This window comes from Pogonomyrmex barbatus, unplaced genomic scaffold (genome assembly GCF_055798465.1).
Source record: "Pogonomyrmex barbatus isolate J1 unplaced genomic scaffold, ASM5579846v1 scaffold3, whole genome shotgun sequence".
NCBI lineage: Eukaryota > Metazoa > Arthropoda > Insecta > Hymenoptera > Formicidae > Pogonomyrmex > Pogonomyrmex barbatus.
This window is the reverse complement of record NW_028297127.1, coordinates 7,967,702-7,991,309: the sequence shown is the minus strand read 5'-3', so window position 1 is coordinate 7,991,309 and position 23,608 is coordinate 7,967,702. Positions and strand designations below refer to the sequence as shown.

The 23,608-nt window shown below is 35.9% G+C and overlaps 1 protein-coding gene across 6 annotated transcripts in view; it reads right to left on the bottom strand.

Moving 5' to 3' along the window:
* Moe (moesin) overlaps nucleotides 1-23,608 on the bottom strand; it is a 32,249-nt gene that overhangs the window by 8,144 nt on the left and 497 nt on the right. Inside the window, exons 1-4 of one of the 6 annotated variants that reach the window (XM_089079345.1) lie at nucleotides 19,893-20,128; nucleotides 13,011-13,066; nucleotides 9,067-9,246; nucleotides 784-807 (exon numbers count right to left, since the gene is read on the bottom strand). In XM_089079345.1, coding sequence (XP_088935471.1) covers nucleotides 784-807; nucleotides 9,067-9,246; nucleotides 13,011-13,022 — 216 coding nt within the window. In that variant the 5' untranslated portion in view covers nucleotides 13,023-13,066; nucleotides 19,893-20,128. Of the gene's footprint in view, nucleotides 1-783; nucleotides 808-9,066; nucleotides 9,247-9,758; nucleotides 10,002-13,010; nucleotides 13,067-19,410; nucleotides 19,511-19,892; nucleotides 20,129-23,608 lie in introns of those variants that run through there. The other 5 variants (XM_089079346.1, XM_089079347.1, XM_011638651.3 and 2 more) reach the window with 5 other exon arrangements.

Below are 23,608 nucleotides of genomic sequence, written 5' to 3'. Positions count from 1 at the left end.
GTAGACAAATATCTGCAACTATATAATCTACGACAATTAAAGTTTCAAACAATTCGCTTTATCAGTATTCCGAAAGTCGTGACAACTAAATGTTATTATGTGGCTTTAACACACGCGACAGGCGTGGCTTAAAACCGTTACATGCACATCCGTCAGACGAAAATAACAAGGAATAATTAAATTAAGGCGTATGCTTTTCACGAGATGCAGCTTTTCGCGAATAAATAAACAAATCGTCAAGTTGCATCCGTGCGTTAGATACGTTTCAAGGACAGCAAGGATTAAAAATCCACTAGTCACGATCACGATCATGATCATGATCATGATCATGATGTAACGGCATGGGATCGCCTTCTTATTTATCAAACAATATATAATTTGTTGTCGCTCCTTTTCAAACGGATATGACAAATAGTCGTACAACAAATAGTCGAGGCGACGTCTCGTTTGACAGCAATAAGTACATTTCTGTGTGTCTCATAATAATACATTTAATTATACATTTTTAAAAGAATTATACAAGTCATCACGAGGCGATATCTCATCATCTCATCGTTGTTCACAGCCATCTTGATGAGTAAAATTTTTTTGCTAATATACATACCTATTTAAAAAATTCTTATTCATCACGATAAAAAAAAAAAAAAAAAAAAAAAAAAAACCGCGTTCGGAAATGGCTACATATTTTAAGAAGAGACGGTTTATGCCATCAAACGAACGTTCGCTTCTCGTCGGCATGCAGCACAATTTGGACACACGTTGATCAAACTGTTCGCAACTTACCCTAGACAAGAACGAAAGTCCACTCTTCCAGTTGTTAGTATTGCGGTTGGCATGCGTTCAAAGAATAAAAATACAGTAATGTTAAAGTACTGCGGTGTAAAAATCATCCCGCGTATCTCGGTCACGAACGCATCCTTGAAATTATCGCGCCGACATTCGAGGCATGTTAGATTTATGGTAAACAAGGTAAACAGGATCTCACTTGTCGTGTCTTTTAATGACAATAATTTTAAGGACCATCGTGGATACGAGAAAGAATTCAACTCGAGTCAGCGAAAGGAATTGTCGCCTTACGTTCAATGTAAATATTAATTCTATATGATATGAGTTCATATAATAATAACTCATCTTACATATATTGTCCCCCTCCCCTCTTGCATAAGAAATATATAAAGGTATCGACGAATTGAAAAAAGATTCCAACTAGCAGATTAAAAATTAATTTGTCAATTTTAACAGAATTTCTAATTATTGGAACGAAATTATGATTAAGTTTCTTTATTTAAATAATAAATTTGCCATTTTAAAGCTTTTTTTATTCATATATATCATAAAAAAACACTCAAAAATCCATAAAAATCTTTCGTTATTCAATTTATTGCAGTCTTAAAAATAATTCGGGTCTCTCTTTTTCTCTTCTTTTCTTGACAGGATGACGTCTTCTAAATCTGCTAAACACCAAAAATAACCGAGAGCTACCAGACTTTAAATCTCTTGTGTTCATCGATAAATAAAGTATCGATAGGTTAGATTGCCGAGACAAATAATCTCCAACAAACTTTTTATCTCTTACAGTTAAAATTTGCAGGATTAATAACTTTAATTAACAAGATTATTTCTACTATTACATATCTTTAATATTAAAATTTAAATATTCGCTTCTATTTAAAATTATGATCAGAGTATGTAAGAGTGTACAATATTTATCACATTTTTAAAAATTATATTTTTAAAATTTAATTATAAAAAAGTGTTCCGCTCAATATTAAAAAAAAAAAACATCGTTAAATAAGAAAGCGCTGCTTTCCTAATTTTTATGAAAGAAAGAAATCTACGAAAAAACGATATAATTCTATATATTAATTTCTTCTGTATATTAATATTAAACATTCTGAAAGTCGCGGTGAAACACATCACATTGTAATTTGATTTTGATATAACGGATTGATCATCAGAGATTTGATCTCCTAATCTTAAACTTCGATCGGCCTGTTCTCATTCGGCGCAATGCAATCCGGAATTGCATGCGTAGCCCAACGTGGCCTTTTATAAACGTTCGCGCGATAACGGAAATACGGCACGAGGAACGAAACGGCGGAATGACGGGCCGGAATGACGTGAGAAAACGAGAATGTGCCGATTGCTAGAGATCCTGCCACGTTACATAACAGTCCACAGTCCGCGAGGAGCGCACCTGCGTGAACTCGTGGTCTTTTTCGACTTGCGACCTGTTGCGGAGATCAAGCACGATGATGATCAAGCATTTCCGGCAAGATGCAGCCCAGTTACACCAGGTCCTTGAAATGACACGTTCGTTGCTTACTTCGAAGCGAGTTTATCGCACGTTACGCACTGTTTTCTGACAGTGACACATCGGCGCGACGATAAAATTAGGCATTGCTGCAGCACGGTTTGATGAAAGAAAAAAACGGAGAAAAATGAGAAATACCGTTTTCGGATTTCTCTTTTTTTATTAAAATTACGTTATTTTTATTTCACTACAAAAATAAAGATAATACATAATCCGTTTCTACTTAGTTTCGATCTAGGCAAAGCGATGAAGATATATTTTTCAATTCCGCATTTAAGAATTAACACTTCCTTTCTGAATTTGTATTAAAAAAAAAACTTGCTAATTCACATTTCGCATTTCATTGATCTCCCACGTTCAAATATTTAATTTTGACAACACAGAGAAATTGATCTATCAACGATTTAATTTTCTACGATACGAACAATATATTATAGCGTTAAATCCGTGCCGGAAAGATATCACGACTCCGTCGTGCTTCATGGTCACCACGACGAATTACGATTTAATTAGCGATAAATTCATCGCGTGGTTAATTGCGAAACGCGCGCTCCCAAGCACGATTGGAAGCATTAGCTGTACCTCATAAGCTAGTCACTATCACGGAAATTCCAACCATGTCTCGAACACCGATAAAGTTGCCATTTCATATCATGTATTAATGTCACGAACACGGCAATGTACTCGGATATTATTAATCGATGCTCTTCATAAATTAATATTACTGAAGTAGCTTATTCGTGTTAATTTTTAGTATATTTATTTTCTAAGGAACTAAGAATTTATTGGTTTATTGTACAAATACTCAAGAATTACTTAAGCGAAACGCCGTCTTGTCATTCCTGTCAAAAGACCAGTTAGAATATATTAAGCAATTTCTCGTACATATTTCTAGAATTTGTAATAAAAAAAAATTGTTAAAAATAATTTACATTTATTTTTATTATTGCTTGATGATTTTCCTTTCTTTCAGTAGAGGAACGATACGTACGCGGAACATTTCTTTTTTTTTTTTAACGTATAGTTCGCGATGATTTGCTGTAAGAAAAAATTAAATGATGAAGAAAGAACGCGTGCAACGTAATCTCAACAAGCGTATCGCACTCAGCTTAATGCTCGCAATTCACGCGAGAGTCGACCTCTGTTAAAGGGTCAATATGAATCCTAATTGAGAGAAAGTGACGCACCATAAGAAGACTTGAGAGAAAAGTCTTGCGCGGAATAATCAACGATTCCGCGTATGGCAAATTAGGGCAACGCATAAATTTCTTAGGGAGAAGACACAATCTCGAAATGAGAAAGTTGAGGAATAAGGGAACGAGACAAGACCATCTGCTGCCATTTCGCTTGAGTAATCCTTGAGTACTCTAAGATAAAGAACACTTTATTACGGATCTTGAAAGCTGCATTATATGTGAGCAGTCGATATATTTAAAAGAAAAAAGAAAAAAAAAAAAGACTATCAAAAACACCTTGATATTCCAGGCTTGAGAGATTTTCGACTTTTTTTTACATCTTTGATTACAAATGGTCGGTAATGAAGTTCTTCGTGCTTTCTCGTAGAGAAATTCCTTAGGCGGCTCCTCATCGCGTGACTCATCAGATGGTATTTTCATCCAACTGACGTAACACACTCGATTGAATCGTTTAATAAGCGACACGCGTATCAAACAATGGACGCGGGGGTGTTTCGTTCGTGTTTCTCTTTCCCCGTTTCTCTCTTTTATCGCAACTGCGATGCGATAAGTGGCCCGATTCTGCGGAGACCGCGACACGACGTGTCCTCGTTTTCTTTTTCTCCTTTTCTTTTTTCTCAAATCTCGCCTAGTAAGTTTTACGAAACGGTTGACTCGTCTGCGAACGTTATCTATTTCCTGGAGATGAAAATATCATGCGATGGAATACCGGAGAATCCATTTTTTATACGCAGCGTTCCAGATCGCGTCATAGATTCCTTGAATCATTCGCAATAAATCTTTCTTAATAAAGAGAGATTGAAGGTGAAAAAGTCTTTCAAGAATTAAATTCCGAAGGTAGAAATAACATGGGAATGTTATTGATTAGATTTCAATTTTAATTGACTTTATCTGAGCAGATTTGTCTGAGAATTAAAGATATTCGAGTTGAGAGTCGAAAGCCTACGATGAACAGTGACCTGCCTCGATCCGGAAAATGTCGATTCCAAATTGCTCAAAGAAGCCAACAGGTGAAAGATGGCCCAACAGGTGGAAGGTGAGATTGAAATACAATTTATATATATTTGCGTAAAAGTGATTTTTATACCTCTGTATATATATATCTATGTTCAAATTCATGTTTTAATCTTCTTTAACTGATTTTTTTCATCACCAATTCTTATAAGCTGTGAAACTTTTCTATTAACATTAAATATATTTAAAATCAAACATATATAAAAAAAATATATATAATAAAAAATTAATAATCAATAATATTATCCTAGTCTATTTTTTTACAATTTCAAACTTTTTGGGAATTTTCTTCGAAACGAAATCGTCTTAGTCATATATATAAAAATGGTCATTCCTTTATGATGGATCATCTCTGAAGTACGTTTTCTTCCCGTCATCTCTCAAATACGTTTTCTCTCGGGACAAGTTTCGGAACGTGTGAAAAGATCGTATCCCTTCGGGATCTTACCAGGCCGTCGTCGAACTCGTCGTCGTCCGTATCCGAGTCCGAATAGCCTCTCAGCTTTCGAACTTTCTTTTTCACCTCCTTCTTCACCACCCTCGCTATCGCACTTTCCGGCTGCGTACAATCGTCTTGTCATTAAGGGAAAATTTAACGAACATGTGTGAAATGTCAATTTGCTCATTACGGGAAGAGCGAGATAGACTACTACTATCGATCTATAATATGCAACAGTACGGTAAACTACGTCGAAAAAAAATGAGTCACGAATTAATTAGTGTATTACCACACTTGGTGCTATCTGTAATAACAGATAACATAATTGTATTATCTAATCGGCGGTGATGCTAAATTGATGTCTTTCGGAAATCAGATTATCTAGAGTCATCAAGAAAAAGAGGCGGCAAGTCTTTGTAAATAAAAAATGCCTCGCTCTCACAAGTATTTTCCTCTCGCGATCTTCTTATATTTCAAGATTGAAATAAAATTCTCGATTGTGAGAAAAATAATAAAAAATTATCTCTTAATAGTTATGGCATAAATTAGATAAACTTGAAAATATGATTATGTTTATTATATATTTATGTATTTTTAAGTGAATGAATCTTTCGTACATTCAAACTTCATTATAAAGCAGAATTAAAAGCAAAATCGTTTCGAGTACAAGCCACAGTAAACGACTACAAATATCTCCCCTGCATTAACACATTAACCTATATATTTTTTCCCATCTTTGTTCTTCAATAGCTATTCACGTAGGAATTTAATTCTGATGTTTTATTTATCGAATGGAAGTGTGTTACCATCGACGCATATCTAAGTTCACTTTAAGGTTCAACGTACGAGCAACGATGTTGCGTAAATAGCTACTGTGATTCACAAATTCCGCGAGGAGCAACTCAAGATGGATTCATTTCTCTGTATTTATTTCTGAGCATAAAAAGCAAAGGACAAAGCGACTTCGACAGCTTTATTCTAATACGTTCTAAATAAGTATACAATAATTCTAATTTATGATGAGTCTAGAAACCTGTCTTTTATTGTCTAAAAAAACATGGAAAAATTGCTGTTACATATCTATAAAGATAAAAAAAAATGTAAATACAAGCCAGTAAAAATATGTTGCGAAATTGATTACGTGGTTCAGAGGATTCATGGAATAATCTTATCGCGTAACTGATCGAGACTAGCATAAATTCCATTTCATCGTGTGCAATGCGAAGATGAGACGCGGAATAGTACTACGAAATAGACGCGATTGCTAAAAGGGGACCACGTGGGAACAAACGTTATTGCCATGCCAGCTGCTTTTCAGTGGTCTGGAACTACAAGCTCGCGTTCCAGTCACAGCAACCTTTTCACCTGGCGAACACCTGTCGCGTCGGTTTTTCCTCGTTTTCCTGGTCGAAGACAGGTTCGAAAGTCGTCTACGCGAAGGGATCGTGTTCAACTAAGAACGAGAAATCCGCAAACAGGTTGTCAATGAGAAAATTACTGGAAAAAGACGATCGATAAAACGAGCAACAAATGACGACTGTGTCAAGGTGAAGGAGCATCGTCTCCCGGCACTAAGCGGTGAAAGCAGATGAAGTATCTCGTCTTGATCTACGAGTAACAGTACATGGACTCGAAAATTGGAACCGATCGTGATTGCGAAAAGGTAGTAAAACCGTACGATGCACAATCGCTTACCAAATGTCGGATATTAAATCCTTCAGGTAATCGTGCGTGCTGGTCGAGTTGTATATACACGAAAAGAATAGTTTTGCTGAAACATTTAAAAATTTAACCAGACAGATTAGAAAATAATTTTGAGCCATAAAAATAATTATGTAGAATGATGTCGCAAAATTTTTGACATTCTAATAATCAATTTTGAACATCCTGTATAATTATTCTGATAGCCCAACAAAATTTATTTTCAGACTAAATCTATATCTAAATCTATATATCTGACTAAATTTTTAGATACTTAGCAAAACTGTTCTTTCCGTGTGCCTATTTTCAAACAAGATGAATCCTTGAGAATCCACCTGAATCAAACAATTTTAATATTTAAATATTATTAAAAAAAGGATTTTAGAACAAAATGTAATGAAATTTTAATATTAAAACTTCATAGTAAAAGAAACATGAAGAATATTTCAGATATATTGAAAGAAAGAAAATCAATAACTTATCTTTTGAAAATTTGCTAAAAGTTAATTTTTTTCAAATATTCAAAGATCTGAAAAAAAAAAAAAAACGAAACAAAAGGCATATTATTTTTCATTAAAAATAAATTTTCACGGAAATATCTGCGATTCTTTCATCAATAATTTCTGACAGAGACGAGGAAAGTTTGCGAACTTCCGTGAAGTCTTTGAGGAACAGAAATCGTTAGAGAAACCGCACTGATTCCAGCCGCGATCAGAAAAAGAAGCGCAAAGACATCGAACACGTGTCTCGCACTTGAAAGACGATGACATCAGCATTTGTCACCGACAAACTAAGATCTAAGAAACCAAGAACTCTTTTATCGTCGCTACACACGAGTGGCAAAGTAAAGAACCATCTTGCCAAGATGTTTGCGAGAAAGATATACAAATCGAAGAGGCAAATTAAATATAAATAAAATAAGAAACAAAGAAATGTGAATTAAGAAAGCAAGACGTTGAATTATACGAGCGGATTGAGAATTAACGACCGGCAGCGAAATGCAACGCGACGCTGAATGCGTAATTAAATGAAGTTAAGGGAACGTAATCCTAGAAAGTTTCTCGACTGCCGCGTCTCGCAGCCACGTCTAAGAACAGGTTTCATGTGAATCGGCGCAACGTACTTCACGAACGGCGGCTATTTAGGAACCCTGCACACAACACCGTCGGGTTACTTGGCTGCGTGCAATTCCTTAGGAAGTCGGCAATTACTTGCTACTTCGTGCATTAATTCCATATATTTTATGTGCGCGTAAGCGTAAATCTGATGCACAGTCGACCGTGAAGATAGGCAAATTACACGCGAGGCCGATAATCTAATATATCTAAATCGAAATGGATATAAAAAGTTGCATAAAGAGAGTTAGATCGGTCAACAATCCTCGGCGACTTAAATTTCAAAACACGACAAAATTTTTCAGATAAATTTTGAAATTTATTACAAACTTTCTTGTTTTGCAAAATTCTCAAGACGATTCGGTATATAATCCTTCAAAGTCGAGCAATTTCTTCGAGCTCAGTTATCAACGTGATTATAAATCGGCGAAGAAACCGAGGATGTGAAAAATTACAGGCTCAAAACGTATATTTAAAAGGATAATTATTCGTCTGCATTTTACATTTTAGGCATCTAGCGTTTCTAGATATGCTCGACTACATTCTCAATCTACGATCAGGTATCTCGGGGTTCCACAATACAGAGTTTTATAAAGCAGACGCTGTTCTAAGGTCGCGGACGGTCGGGTGTCGTGACGAATTGATAATTCATTTCTATAATTCGTTTCCATTTTCTTTCATTCCGCGGAGAGTACGGGTCGCCATGCGCGAATGACGCGCGGATGTCACGCGACGATGATGGCACCGCCGTTACCACGGGGTTCAATTTTCACTGCCATCAACACCGAAAATTGATCACGGTGGAATTTCGCTTGCAGCAAGACACCCCCAAACCGCCAACGAAGCTAGCGCGAAAGCTCCCCGACCGGTTTCAATCCTCGCGCCGTGAGTTTCATACCACGAGTTTTGCGCCGCTTTAAAAATTATATTCGCGCAATCCAGCGGAGATCCGGTAATCCTTGTTACGCAAGTTTTCATTCACGCGGATCCGTATCGAGGAAACAGGATTCGGGAATGCATATAACGGCGATATCTACGGCAATATATAACGTTTAAAGACCTCGTTTGTTAATGGCATCATAAAATTGAAAGTATCTTTTGTATTCATTTTATATCATATTTTAATAATAATAAATATTATAACTGAGTACTCAATCAAGTTAAAGACTTTACTTTTCGGAGCATTTCGGTTGAATGTCGAGTAAACTGCGAGACGAGAAGATCAAATACGGTCGGAGGGCGAAGCGAGGAAAACGCGAAGGGGACGAATACATAAGTATATCCTACCTTCTTGTAGAGTTTGATCCAAGTAAGGTCGCCTTTGTTATCGGTGTACTGGAGACCGAAAAACCACACCTCGCGCAGTCCGATCGTCTTGACGACCTGGTCAAACAGCTGCTTCCCGGTAGTCGTCTGCTGGATCGCGAACTCCAGCTCGGCGTCCATCGTCGTCACCCTCACGTTCATCTTCGCGAAGCAACGCATGCAAAATAAAACGATGCCGTCAAGTGGTGCGAGTGAAACGCGTCACCCGGTAGAACAGGGCTCAACCATTGTTATATTACACATTTCTTGTATACATATATTTAGATTACATATATTTACATATATTCAGATTTAGAAGTTTTATAAACAACATTATTCTGAATACCTTATCCCCCTGACTGCAACTTTTAACTTGATATTTTTTTTATATTTTCTTATCATTGCACTTAATAAAGTTATTATTTCTCGCGACAGAACCAATTCGTTTTATATTCCCTAATTCAATTTACATTCATTTGCATTTTTCTTTTTTCTTTCAAAAAACATCGTTTAAAAAATATTCTGCAAATATTTGAAAGATTCTTCATACACGGACATGAGAGATCTGAATAAAAAATCGCAAGATAGATATTCCTTCGAAAGAAGAGAAAATTTGTGCGTTGCGATATACATAATAAAATTTGAATTAATCACGCCGGTAACGGCCGGCTTACCATCTTGCCGCCGGCGACCATGGCTGCGAAAAATCGTTCACACCTTCACAACGGGAATCACCGGGATGTATCGCGAGAGAATTCTCGACAAACACACGAATTCGAAACACCGAAATACGACACGACACACAAATGACGACGGCGGTGGCGGCGTTCGATAACGTTGATAGCGCAAAATTAGCTGATCGTGCGAGCGAGCGAACGCGATCGGCCTTCGAGCCGGTCTCCCCGAGTCGAACAATGGGAGCTCGAGACACACAAGTGCAAGTGGCGGTGCTCTCCCCTCTCCTTTACCGGGAGAGGACGGGATGGAATGGAAGACGGGACGGGACGCAGCGCGCAACGGTGCAACGCTTCTCCCGCTCTGAGTGAACGCGCGGCGCGCGAACACGGTCACGTGGGCAGCCGGTCGGCGACGCGCCGGCCAATCGCAACGCGACGTGCGTCTCAGCGATACCGAATGCCGCGGAAGGAAGCGACCCCGCCTGGCTCAACGTTTTTCGGAAACCGTCTGGCTGATTTGCGAACGCGCAACCGTTGCAACCATTTTTTTTCATTCGCTCTTTCTCGCGCTCTCTCTCTCTCTCTCTCTCTCTCTTGCACGCGCGCGTTGATTTGATTGCATAATTTTTCATTGCTACCACAAACTTCCTGAGGACGAAGAAATTTAAATATATGTGCTTTCGCTTATCTCTGCGCGACAGCCAACGCGTAGGTTGCTAATAAAATGCGGAACGTGGACGATGCATGGAATGTCGAATGTACCAACTTCGCTATTCATATACCAACTATTCATACCGAGTTAACTCATGTCAATATGCAGAAATTTTATATATCTCTTATTTATCTCTTATATATCTCTTTTTCTTACCTTTTCTTACTTATCTTTTATATATCTCTTTTTCTCACCTTTTTTTAATACAAAATGCATATTTAAGTAACTTGAATAAACAGGTGTCAGGTCGTTAAATTGCCTACAAATGCAAAATTTGTTCATAAATATTGTAATATAAATCAATGAATTTAAAATTGTAAGTCGATCTAAAGTCGTCGATATTTGAATGAGAATCATCAAAATGTTTAGAAAAGATATTTGGGTATTAACATAAGAATTCGTGCAGGATGTTTTGGCGAATAAACGCGAATAATCGTGCTTCATAATGCCGACTGGAGGTCATTTCAGCAACGCCCCAGCCTTCTCCCCCTTCCCCTTTCCGTCTCCCATCACGTTACGTGGCGCTACTTATAAATTTATTTGCGACAAGTTACGATCGAAATCAAAGTCTGAGAGCACTCTTCATCTCTCGTCTCAATTGTCTGATATTGCAAATCGTATAATTTCATGCAAAATGGCGTTCAACGGCGTTTAACGGAAAGAGATTTCCTTTTTCGAAAAAACGCGCAAAGTCCGAAGGCTTCCGTCGTGCCATGCAACTAGCGACAGGGTACTCGTCGACCTCTCGGATGCGTTAAAGGCCGATGCCTTTCACGTTGCGACATACGACGATCGCATTCCTCACGCCATCGCCGACCTACACGATGCCGAGATCCACGATGCGCGCAATGAATAAAGAAAAAAAATACAAGTTCCGATTTCTCTTGACTGTCATCGATATCACTTTGCACCCGATTTTTACCTCTTTCAGTACAGAAGTTTTCTAACTTGTATGCGAGACCTTGTTTTCGAAGAGCTTTTGTAATCACTTTGATTCAAAATTTAAAAGGAGTAATAGTAATTCCAAATTAGTAACTTAAATTTGACTTAAAAAAAGAGAGAAAATTAAACTATTAAATAATACCTAAGTTAAACCAAGTTTCGTAAAAATAAAGCGAATAAAAATAAGAAATGATTATTTAGTCACTTGTCCTTAAAAAAGTTAAGACGGAAATAGTAAATATAATTTATAGTTGGTTTTTCCTCGACGTAAATAGTAAATCAGTCCCATGTTATATAAGACAACCGCAACGGTTTTATGCAAATAAGTATTAATTTGTTGGTTTTAAACAGATGATATCTCCGTTTCGTGTAAACTGAATTTAGTAAAAGGATAAAAAATCGCATGCGCGAAGAAAATATAAAAACAGCTCCTTCCTAAATTTAGAACTAAGATAAAAAAATACGACAACAATTAAGATCATTGTCTTTTACAAATATAACAGTATGCAAATTACATGAGATTATATAAAAAAGAAATTCAATTATAAATGGCAAAACAAATTTATAATACGAGTTAAAACGAGTCTCCGCATAATAATTTTATTTTTGTTCTAAGTATACTCATTATAATGGATTTTAATAAAGGATATATCACGTAATGTTTACAAAAAAATGACGTTTTAAAAGCACTGCTTCTTCATGGTCGGGAAAGACCGCAGTTTCCGTTCATTATTCATTACTCTGCCATATCAAACAAAAAGATTTATATCTTCTTCCGTCTTGGGCAACGAGTGCAAAATATTTTCATCTAATGATATCGAAATCGGTTTAATTTATAACAAGTTTCTTATTTATTGAAAAGTGACAAATACATCGCAATTTTTTATCGCATGTTAAATTAAATCAACTGAAATAACGATTGGTTTCTTCCTCTTATTTGAAAAATAATTCTTAGAACTCTCAGAAAACAGATCAGCTCCGCTTTCTCAATTTCAAAATACTAGAATGCATAATTTTATATATATATATATATATATATATATATATATTTAATATATATATTCAATTTGTTCTACTTTTCGATGGAGTTTAGTCTGACTTCTGTCATATATATATTCAATATATATATTCAATTTGTTCTACTTTTCGATGGAGTTTAGTCTGACTTCTGAAAGGCTCAAATGCCGCATGGCATGGCGAGATACAATCGCTATTTGCGCGAACAAGTTAAATATATATCTTATCGCACTGAAATTACTGCAAAGCGAACGCGTAACGTTTTAGGTCGATGCCGTAAAGCTCGATTTGACATTCGGCATTCCACAACTATCGAATATTACATTATATCAGTTACGACTCGGAAATACATTTAAACACACAAATGCAAATGATCAGAATTTTCTCGCTTCCCATTTAATGTCCTTTTCGCTTGCTTCCTATCTTTTTAAGTATTTCTTCACAACAAAATATTCAGCAAATTAAAATTTATTAAATATTATTTTATTATTCTCTCTTTCCACACATCAATTTTGAAACTAATAAAATGCGATTAAATCGCGCAATCGCGATATCGATATTTAAAATAAAATACATACCGACTTCGGCATTGTGGCTGCTGTGTTTTCTCGTCCTAAACAGCGGAATTATCCCTCTGAAATGAACAGAGAATATTGATTAAAATCTAAGTTTTTAAAGATGATTAACGTGTTAGAAATTGTATTCGGATTTGTAGATGTTATAATTTCTTAGACATTTTAAGCGGACGTTCTTGTGATTTAATTTTTATGAGACAGCATTGGCATCATCATTGAAAATGTGTTTTTAAACTTTGCTAATACTATGCGTACAGACACGTTGGCAGATATATAATTACAGTGTTTGATTAGTCGCTTAATTATAACAGACTCGATTCGTTCTTGAGAGATGCTAAATAAGATGTAACGAAATCGCGTGTGCCTCTGAATAGATTATCAGAAATCATTCTATAGTATCAGAAATAGACGTACGCATATAATTAATCCAGTGTAAACCAGATTTAAAAGAACTTAGTATCAACTTTACATGAGATAACAATTCAACAAGAAACTTATATTAATCATTAAAAACGTTATAAAAATATCGATAAATTCTTAAAAGCGAATCCTAATTTAACTTTTCTTTTAACAAAATTATATTCTTTTCTAGATTGTCGAATTTTAAAATTAATTAAGCTTCAAAATAAGTTTTTTAACATGAAATTAAAATAGATAAACATCAAACATTATCATTGCGATTCTAATAATCATAATTATAATCGACGTTTGCTTCACAAATATTGTAGCTCATCACGCCAAGTTAAGTATAATTTAAAGCACAATAACGGCAAAAAAATTATAAACGATCAACAACACAAAGATGACGTAATCTATCTCCGTTTTCAATATCGATATATTTTATTAAATAATTTACAAAGAAAAAGATAAAAAATAACAGATAATAAAAATAAAAAAATATACAAATAGTATAAGATCAAGAAACATCTTTCTGTCAAAAACTGCATCTTTAACTAATAAAATTAATTCGCGTAAAAATTACTTAAGCGTTTAAATGTCACAATAGTGACTGACGTTACTTTTAATTACCAGCGATACTTTGAACACCGGTCACAAACTCATTATTAAATGAGATACTTTCACTGTAATGACCCTTTAATGACGTTTAGTGACGTTTCACAATGATACAATTATTATTATCGTTGCCATAAATTACTACAAAAGTAGATATCTTTTAAAACTTAAATATAAAAGATCCGCGATTCCTACATTCGATATAACAAAACGCACGCCCATAAAAAAAATTCAGTATTGTTAGATTTAATGTAAGATTTATCTAAAAATCTCTATAATTAATATATGTAAAAAAATTATAGTTTCAGAATTAACTGAAAATATTGCTGAATTCGCTTCAACTAGATGAATATCACGCTGATATAGAAATAGTAAGCAAATACAAAGTTATGTAATTCCGTCATTACATGCAGCACACCTTAGACGCGAGATGCAATACGTCGTATTCGGTTCAACTACCTGTTACTTTAATATTCATTACTTTAATATTCTCGTGAGCTTTCCGATATCTTTCATAATCTCCCCAGATCACTACCAGTTCGCCTCTTTTCAACAGCGGATTTAAAGCCCCAACAAGTCGCGACAAGTTCCCGCGTCAAAAGGCGCGGGGAGGGGGGAGTAGGCAACGGGTTGTGATGCAAATCCGCGTGACCGACATCCGCTGCGGCCGAGGAGTGCCCGATCGTCGTGCTCTGCCCCGTCGTCTAGCATTTCCCCTTTTATCTAGGACCCAGCACCCAGACGTTCGTTGAACCCCGCCGTTATCTCTCGCCTCTCGCCTTTCGTCGTGCACTCGTCGTTGGCGAAAAGCCGAGACGATGCGGAGGATGGAAACGTGAGCGTCTATCGATAACAGCCGGAAGCGAATGAATAAGCGGATAATTACAATAATTACAACAATTAAAAATTATCCCTTTCAATCTGGAATTCCTTAATCTTTGTAACAATGTTACGTGAAGTTTAGAAGCTATATATTTGTAAATATATTTAATATTTATTTTTTATGGCTGAATGATTTGATTTTTATTTAACGAGTTTTTTCTTTCCAAAAGCAAAAAAATAGCTTACACAAGTTTAATCCGAAAATTTTGAAATACTGAGAAATAACATTGTGACAATCCGTGCGACACGCCAACACAATATATTACATTGGTGAATTTAATGAATCGTCACGTTACGAAACACCTTATAACCATAATTATATGGTTATATGGTTCAGAATAATTATTTGTATATCTATGATGTAAGATAATATTTTGCTCGACCTTGCTGATATAAATGGTACAAAAAAAGGAAAGAACCCAGATGATACCTCTTGCAATTCGCGGTCGCTCAAGCGTTACATCTATCGCAGTTTAAATTGCTATTTGCACAATGTACTGTACTATATCTCAAATACGCGCACAGCCGGGTATTAGAAATATGATGTATAAACACTATCGATCGTCATATCAAATTGCGTTATCAGTTAGTGCTAATACACGTCGTTTTTCGCGATAAAGGTGAATTCCATATAGCGATCGCTCGATCGAATGTAAACACGGGATGATAATTAGACGACCGTCTAATTATCATCCCGTGTTTACATTCGATGCGATCATGGTATTAGGCAAACACAAAATGCGGAATGGCGCCTCGGCATTTAAACGCTTATCTCCATTTAGCGTTCCACTTAGCGCTGAGCTAGCTAAACGCCATTTGTACGAAATGTAATGGCTCGTAACGTCAAAGATCTTGTAACGCGAAGATTACGCCTTCGGTACCAACGGTGAGATAATAATCGCGTGGGTGCTCCGACCACTAAATGCGCGACAAAAATACGAGGACACTCGAATAGCTCTAATAATAATCTAATCATCCGTTTCGAGGCCGTTTATCGACAAGCTCTAATCGCCGATTATGGATCATCAATCGCAATCGCCGATCGTATCGATCTTTCAACTTCGTAATTAATTTTCAATTTATGGTAATGTATGAAGCGATACAAGAAGACGTAAAGTAAGCATCTTCTATAAACATGTAATGATTAATTCCCACTTGACAAGTCGGAGAAGCCTCTGAAAAGGCTGAATGTTATTCATTAACAACTTGAACAAATTTTCACGAGGATTTACACGGCAGATTTGCTTGCGAATATCGGCGAAGTCGTGGATCACCGTAATTAAATTGTACGCTGAGTTCGATACACATGTAATTAACAGCTGAACTACGTGACGAACATCCGGCCTTCTTCCCAGAGAACAGCGGCGATGATTTTTGCGGAACAAAGCCCGGAAACCGACGTTTCCTCCGACAAAAGTACTGTATTCGATTCCCGTGTCTTCGGAAGGTACAATTCAGGTGTGCTCTAAGTGCCATTAAGCCGATTGAAAATCCTATGAAAAACACGGCAAACTATGTACAAGTACAGTACTGGCATAAAAAATAATTTTTTTTTCTTAAAAGCTGCGAAAATATATTGCTGATATGTTTTTGAACATATCAGCAATATTAATATATAAATTATATAAATTTTGAACACGGTATTATATAATAAAGAATTATATATATAAATATAATAAAAAAATATATTTTGCTTATTTGTTATGACAATGACATAATTAAAATTGTCATTTTTGAATCGTTTAAAAAAAATACTTGTCCTTATCGTTGATAGAACGATGTAAATGAGATTTTCAAACTTTTCATGAGAAAACAAATTTCGTGTCATAAATCAAAACGAATTGCTTTCAAAAGTTTATTTTTATCGTACATGAGAATATAATGTATTTTTTGTAAACAAAAAGTTAGTAATATTTTTCTTTTACAACCAGTTATTACATTAAAATCACAATTGAAAATAGTATTACAAAATTTACATCATAACAAATTACGTCACTCTCTCAAATACCCTAATTATTTGTTAGAAACAAACATCCAAATTTCCAACGTTTATGTTTTGCGGTGACTTGTAAATCATTTGAGAATGACAGAAACTGAAATATCAACAGTTGTGCGGAAGGAAGCCGCATGAATCTATCACGATAATCCTTGTCGTGAATACTTTGTGAAAATGATAAACTATCCTTATGGAGTGTCTAAATGAGAGAGGAGGGGAGAAAGAAAGATTGCGATAATTGAATTTCGCCACGGGCCATAAAATCAATTAGGATGTCATCATCGCAAAAATATATTATACAATGTTAAAATGCAGCGCTGACACTTTGAACTAATGAATATAAATATACATGATGATTTAAAGATGATTAATTCAAAACTGTTCACTTAATATCTTTCCCCAGAAAATATACATAATTCATGTTTATAAACAGGTGTCTTATTTTTATCAGAGAAGACTCCTAATGTTCAAAGGAATTAAACATTATCAAATTTTGTAAAAAAAGTTCTCTAAAATGTAAAATTAAAGAAAATTCTTTAATTTTACATTTTAACTATTTGTGTTCAAAATATTATAAAATTACAGAGTTCTTAAATGTAATTTTCTTTTATCTTGCGCATTTTTAATGTTTTCTACACTGATTTTTTTATTACATCAGTCATAGTAATCTGGTAATCAGAACTGCTGTTTACATATCCTAGCAATTATAACTACGATTGTATTGTAAACCAGACTATCGTAGTCATTGCCGTGTAAACGTAATCATCGCGAACGGAGAACGTGAATGGAGAGAGGAAGGCATTGATATTAATAAAGTTTTCAATTTTATATCGGCACGTCAAATTAACTTTCTCTACAAGACATCGACAGGGGGTATTTCCATATCTCTCTCTCAAATCTTCCCTCCTCGGAGGAAGAACCATGTTATTCGCGACGATCTCGTCGGCGTAGGGTAGACGCGCGGGACGTGCGGCGGCCGCGTTTAAACGCTACACGTGCGACGAAAATGAACGTCCAAGGATTTCTCAACGAAAGAGAGAGAGAGAGAGAGAGAGAGAGAGAGAGACACGCCGCGGGGCGATAGCGTGCGTGCACGAGCGGAGAAGTTACAACCGTCGTGCGGTGTAACCTCTGCACGGTTTAGCAAGAGGTGAAGAAGCCGTGTCGCGGGTACAAGATGGCCTGGGGCGGATGGGCGAGAGCCGACAGCCGACGCGTACAGACGTCCCGCTCCTCTCCCCCCCCCGCCCCTCGCCCCCCTCCCCCGCCTCTTCTTTCGGTCATACGCGCGCAACTCCCGACTACAATCAGCGGGGCAACAAAAGTGGCGAACGCGACTCGGCGCGTTCGTCGAGTTGTCAACCTGCCGGTTCCTTTCTAAATCCGTGGCTTCAGGTGTTTTATACAGGGTGTCGCTCACGCGAATCGTCTCCATGAATTCCGGAGAGACTTCGGGATCGGGTTACTCTCTCGTGCGCTTCATCGGACTTCTAATGAAATTGCAGCTGGGAAAATTTGACTTTTTCGTTCGTTAAGAAATTGAAGTTTTGTTTTATCTTGTATCAGTCAGCCTTTTTTATAATTCAAACTTAATCTTGCTTGAAAAAAATTTACATCACGTGTAATTAGCCAACATATTGACCTTGAAACATGAATAATTTTCAATTTTTTTTAATATTTTATTATAAAAATCAGAGTTCTAAGTTCTTATTGTTATAAAATCAGATTGCTTCATTACCAAAAAATAAAATAACAATATGCTCAATTTGTGGAAATGAATTAAGACTTAAAGACGTAAATGTATGAAATGTGACTTCAAAGTTACATGACATTATAGAAGATTAATGGTTTTGGAATTCACTTGAGATTAATTGAAGAATGTTTATTATCAGTTTATCATTCTGAAGTTCGCGGAAGTCCGTCAAAATATTTGCGCTGTACACGTCAAAATATTTGTCTCGAATATAACTATATCGACAAGTTTGAGACACCCTATGGATGGAGGAAAGATATGCGGGTGCAATCGGAGATTAGTCTGCTAACTAATCAATTTATCTATATCTCTTTTTAAATTATTCCTTCTCCCCTAATAGTCCGAGTGAAACAAAAAAAAAATCAAACAGCAAGTGTCATCAACAGCTGCACCTTATTTAATCAACCTATATTTTTCATTTTTTAAATCGTGCTTTAATTTCAAATAAGTAGAGAAACGTAATTATACCAGATTAAGCGAGTGAGATTTGTTACGCCTAATTAATCCTGATTTCGCTTTACAAATCGAATAATCAGGGACGCGAATTAGAATTGAGTTGATTACCCAGTTTGATTAAATATCAAGTAATATACACATTACATATGTACGATTCAAGCGAAGAAAAAAGAAATCACCAAAATTATGGCGAGGTGATCGATGTCGGTACAAATCTGGCACAGAGAGAAAAGAAAATTAAGTTAAACGCAGTCAGCTTAACCGACGTCGGGAATCGAACCGGTTTTCCGGCGCGAACCAACCTCGAGTCCTCGATTTCTTTCCGGGGATATATCACGCACCGAGTTCTATCGTGCACTGAGGAGAAAAGAGGAACAGCTTCACGGTGGCACGGGGGGGAACGTCGCGTCGCGTCGCGTCGCGTCGCGTCGTTACGAGGTCGACCAAGTATGACTACGGAGTCAGCCGTCACGCGTTTCTGAATCACGCGACGCGCGATCGGGAGGAAAAACGCGATCGAATCACGCAGGGGCCACCGGATAACCGCCGACGGCTTACCGGCGACGATCCGCGCGCTCGCGAACGCCGGCGCCGCGACGATGACGGCAGCGGCGGCGGTTCGCGTTTTGTTTCACGCTCGATTCTCGGATTTTTTTTTTTTTTTCCGCGACGGGAAAACGATTAGTCGCGAACATTACGGCAAGGATGAGGACAACGACGACGACAACGTCAACGACGGCGACGGCGACGGCGACGGCGACGGCGACGTCGACGGCACGCTTACCTGATTCTGCTTGCACGCACCCGAGGATCCCGTGACACGTGTGCCGCACCGCATCCACGACGACGGCCCGCCTGGCGCTCGCGCTCGCGCTACTAATCCCGCGAAACAGCCGGCGAAACAGGAAATCGCGGCGAGATCCACACCCAAAAATCCCGTCACGTTCGGAAAATACTGACACCTCACTGATAATATGGCCGCCGTCGTCCGTCCGTCCGTCCGTCCGTCTCGCTCGCTTGCTCGCTCGTTCGAAGTTAGCGAGGGTGGGAGGGTACGCAAAGGCGGAAGAGAGACATGAGCATAGACCACGCGCGTTTACGAAGATGCGTCGCTCGCGGACTTGAGGAAACTCGAGGAATTTTGAGATAATGATAATAATAATAATTCTAATAACAATGATATAATAAAGTGAAGTCATCGATTGATCAATCGCATTTGCAATTCTTTAAAATCGATGAATTAAAAAATTCGCCTATAGTAAAAAATGATGCGAGATGCAAACAATAATGGGGATAGTAGATATTTTATGTGAGCAATATTGTATCAGATGTTCAGTTTGTGAACAACGTATAGATACGTATGATAGATAAACGTCAAAATACGTTGTGTCAATATTACGGAAAATATTTATCAGCTTTACATCACGTCTATCATAAATATAATAAGTAGAGAATGTTGACAACATGAAGTAAGAAATTGACCAATTATAATCGAATGTAAAAAGAATAATCGCTTATGATAGGTCAATTTTTTACTTCTTAAAGTTTAAATCATCTATTGTGGACCAACACTAAGCGGTGTCTACAATGAGACTTTAAGACATAAGCTTAAGGAAATTGGCCAATCATAATCGATTTATAGAAGAATAACTGATTGTGGTTGGCCAATTTCTTAAGTTTTGTCTTAAAGTCTCATTGTAGAGGCCGCTTAGTGTTGGTCCACAATAGGTGATTTAAGCTTTAAGAAGTAAGAAATTGACCAATTATAATCGAATATGAAAAGAATAATCGACTATGATTGGTCAATTTCTTACGGCTTAAAGATTAAATACTTATTGTGGACCAACACTTAAGTGTCGGTCCAAATAAATATTTAATCTTTAAGCCGTAAGAAATTGACCAATCATAGTCGATTATTCTTTTCATATTCGATTATAATTGGTCAATTTCTTACTTCTTAAAGCTTAAATCACCTATTGTGGACCGACACTATTGTAGATCGAAACTTAGACTGTATTCCGATATTCACTGCCAGTACTAAAAATCTATGATATACGTAACCTGAACTATATATTTTACTGATCAATAGCCTAAGCATAGCCTAGTTTAGTCCTAGTCTACAATAGATGATTTAAGCCATAAGAAATGGACGAATCATAGTCGAAGAATAAGAGAATAATCGACTATGATTGATCAATTTCTATGACTTAAGGCTTAAATCTATTATAGATTGGGACTTAGGGCCGCAGCACACACTTCTGCATAATGCATAATGCATAAAAAATTAATCAAAAATCATCTTTCATTTTCATTATGAGGATAGAAATGGAGGATTATGATTAGTTCATTTTCTTATGCATTATGCATTATGCATTATGTAGAAGTGTGTGCTGCAACCCTTATGTTTTGGTCTTAACCTTAAAAGTTGGAAATAAAGAATGCTATAAGATCGTTTATGCTTTCCTAATCTTAAAGCGTAAACAGTCTATGGCATTCTTCATTTCTAACTTTTAAGGTTAAGACTAAGGCAGAAGCATAAATCAGACCTGAGTACGCTGGGTTCGTTTGGAGCGACTCAGAACAGCTCCCGAGAGACAAAACGAGCAATGTTGATATTGAGTTACAATATGTCACATACTATATCCAATACACTACTGAATAATAGAATGAAAGTTTGCACAGATTTCACGCAGGCCATATTGATAGGCGTTCCCAATGAAATTAAACACAGCAGGAGCGTAATATGAAGATTGCATTCAAAATAACATTCGAGTGCACCCAGTATCATTTTAATGTTTGTTCAACATTCGATAAACAACAAAAACAAAATACGTCCAATATTTCTAAATCCATTCTAGTAATATAAAGACGAGTTATAAACAGTCATAAGTACAGTATGGGCAGGGCACTTACTATGTTTATATTCGTCTCTACTTTTTCACTTCTTAAAGTCATTGCACGTGAAAAAATTTTAATGGTAATCGTAAGGTCGTAAGCGAATTGACCAATTACAATCAATTATTTTTAGATTGTAAGAAGAATAAAGGCCATTGTACGTGAAAAAATTTTAGTGATAATCGTAAGGTCATAAGCGAATTGACCAAATCACAATCGATTATTTTTAGACTATAAGGAGAATAATTGGTAATGATTAATGGATATAGAAATTAATAATTTAATAAATTAAGAAAATATATTTATTTACACAAATAATGTAAATATATGCAATCGATACACAATCAAACTTTACAAGTTCAATACTCTAATATTAGCATGCTTGATTACAGTTAATTTCATAAATTGAAATATATTGCCATTTATAGTTATCCGAGTCGAATAAATTAGTAATAAGAGTTCTTGGGCCGAGTTCTAGCATCATGGACACAGACTTTTACGATTACGATTAAAATTTTTTCACGTGCAATGGCCTTAATTAATTCTGATTGGTCAATTTGCTTATAATCTTACGATTACGATTAAAATTTTTCACGTGCAATGGCCTTTAACATGAATGGTTATGTGACATCGAAATCAAGATCAAAGATATCGAAGATACTAAATGCCTTTATCATTTGTACTTTAAGTATTGGATTCATGCCTCATCTCTATATTTCTATACTTGTTTAAATACATGATTCAATAACAAATTCACAAAATTACAGAAAAAAAAAAGATGAGAATATCCCACAACACTGACTTTATATTGTATACAGCAATATTGTACAATGCTGCTGCAATATAGCTGCAAAGTTTATACATACTATAGAGTTATTTGTATATTTACTATCCTTCAAAAATTTTGAAAGATGCATAATTTCAATTCTCACTATCATTTGTCTAATTGACAACATAATTAGTAATGACGATTGCCACGATTTCCGATTTTTGGCCGGAGATTCGAGTAGAACATTATGATAATAATAATAATTTTAAATATATTATATGTAAATATATTAAATATACAATGAATAGATCTTCGGTAAATCAATAAAATAATAACTGTGTTAGTAATCGTGTTTTTTTTAAATAATTCTTATGTAACAATATATTTTACTTTACGATGTTTCTAATCTTTTTTTTTTCAGTAAATAACAAAAGCTAATTGTCTTAACAAAACAATATCGCTTGATAAATTACAGTGTTTTCTATTATAATGAGCTTGTATTGATAAACTGAATATATATTATAAATTTAAGTTTAATTAAAAATGTATAAAGAAAAGAAATAGAAAATATTAAATTATTAACAGATTAAATACTAAAATAACAATTATATCTTATATAATTGTGTTTTCGATATATCTTTTTTAAATATTAAACTTAAATATGAATTGCAATTAGTTTGATAGCTCTAGTAAAATCCAAAACAGATCATATGTCATTAATCGCTTTCATGACTTAAGATCTATTCAAATTTACACGGCTACACTAACTGTATGCATAAAAAAAGTTATCCAATCGCATTTGCGATTCCTTACAATAAAAATACGATTGTATAATT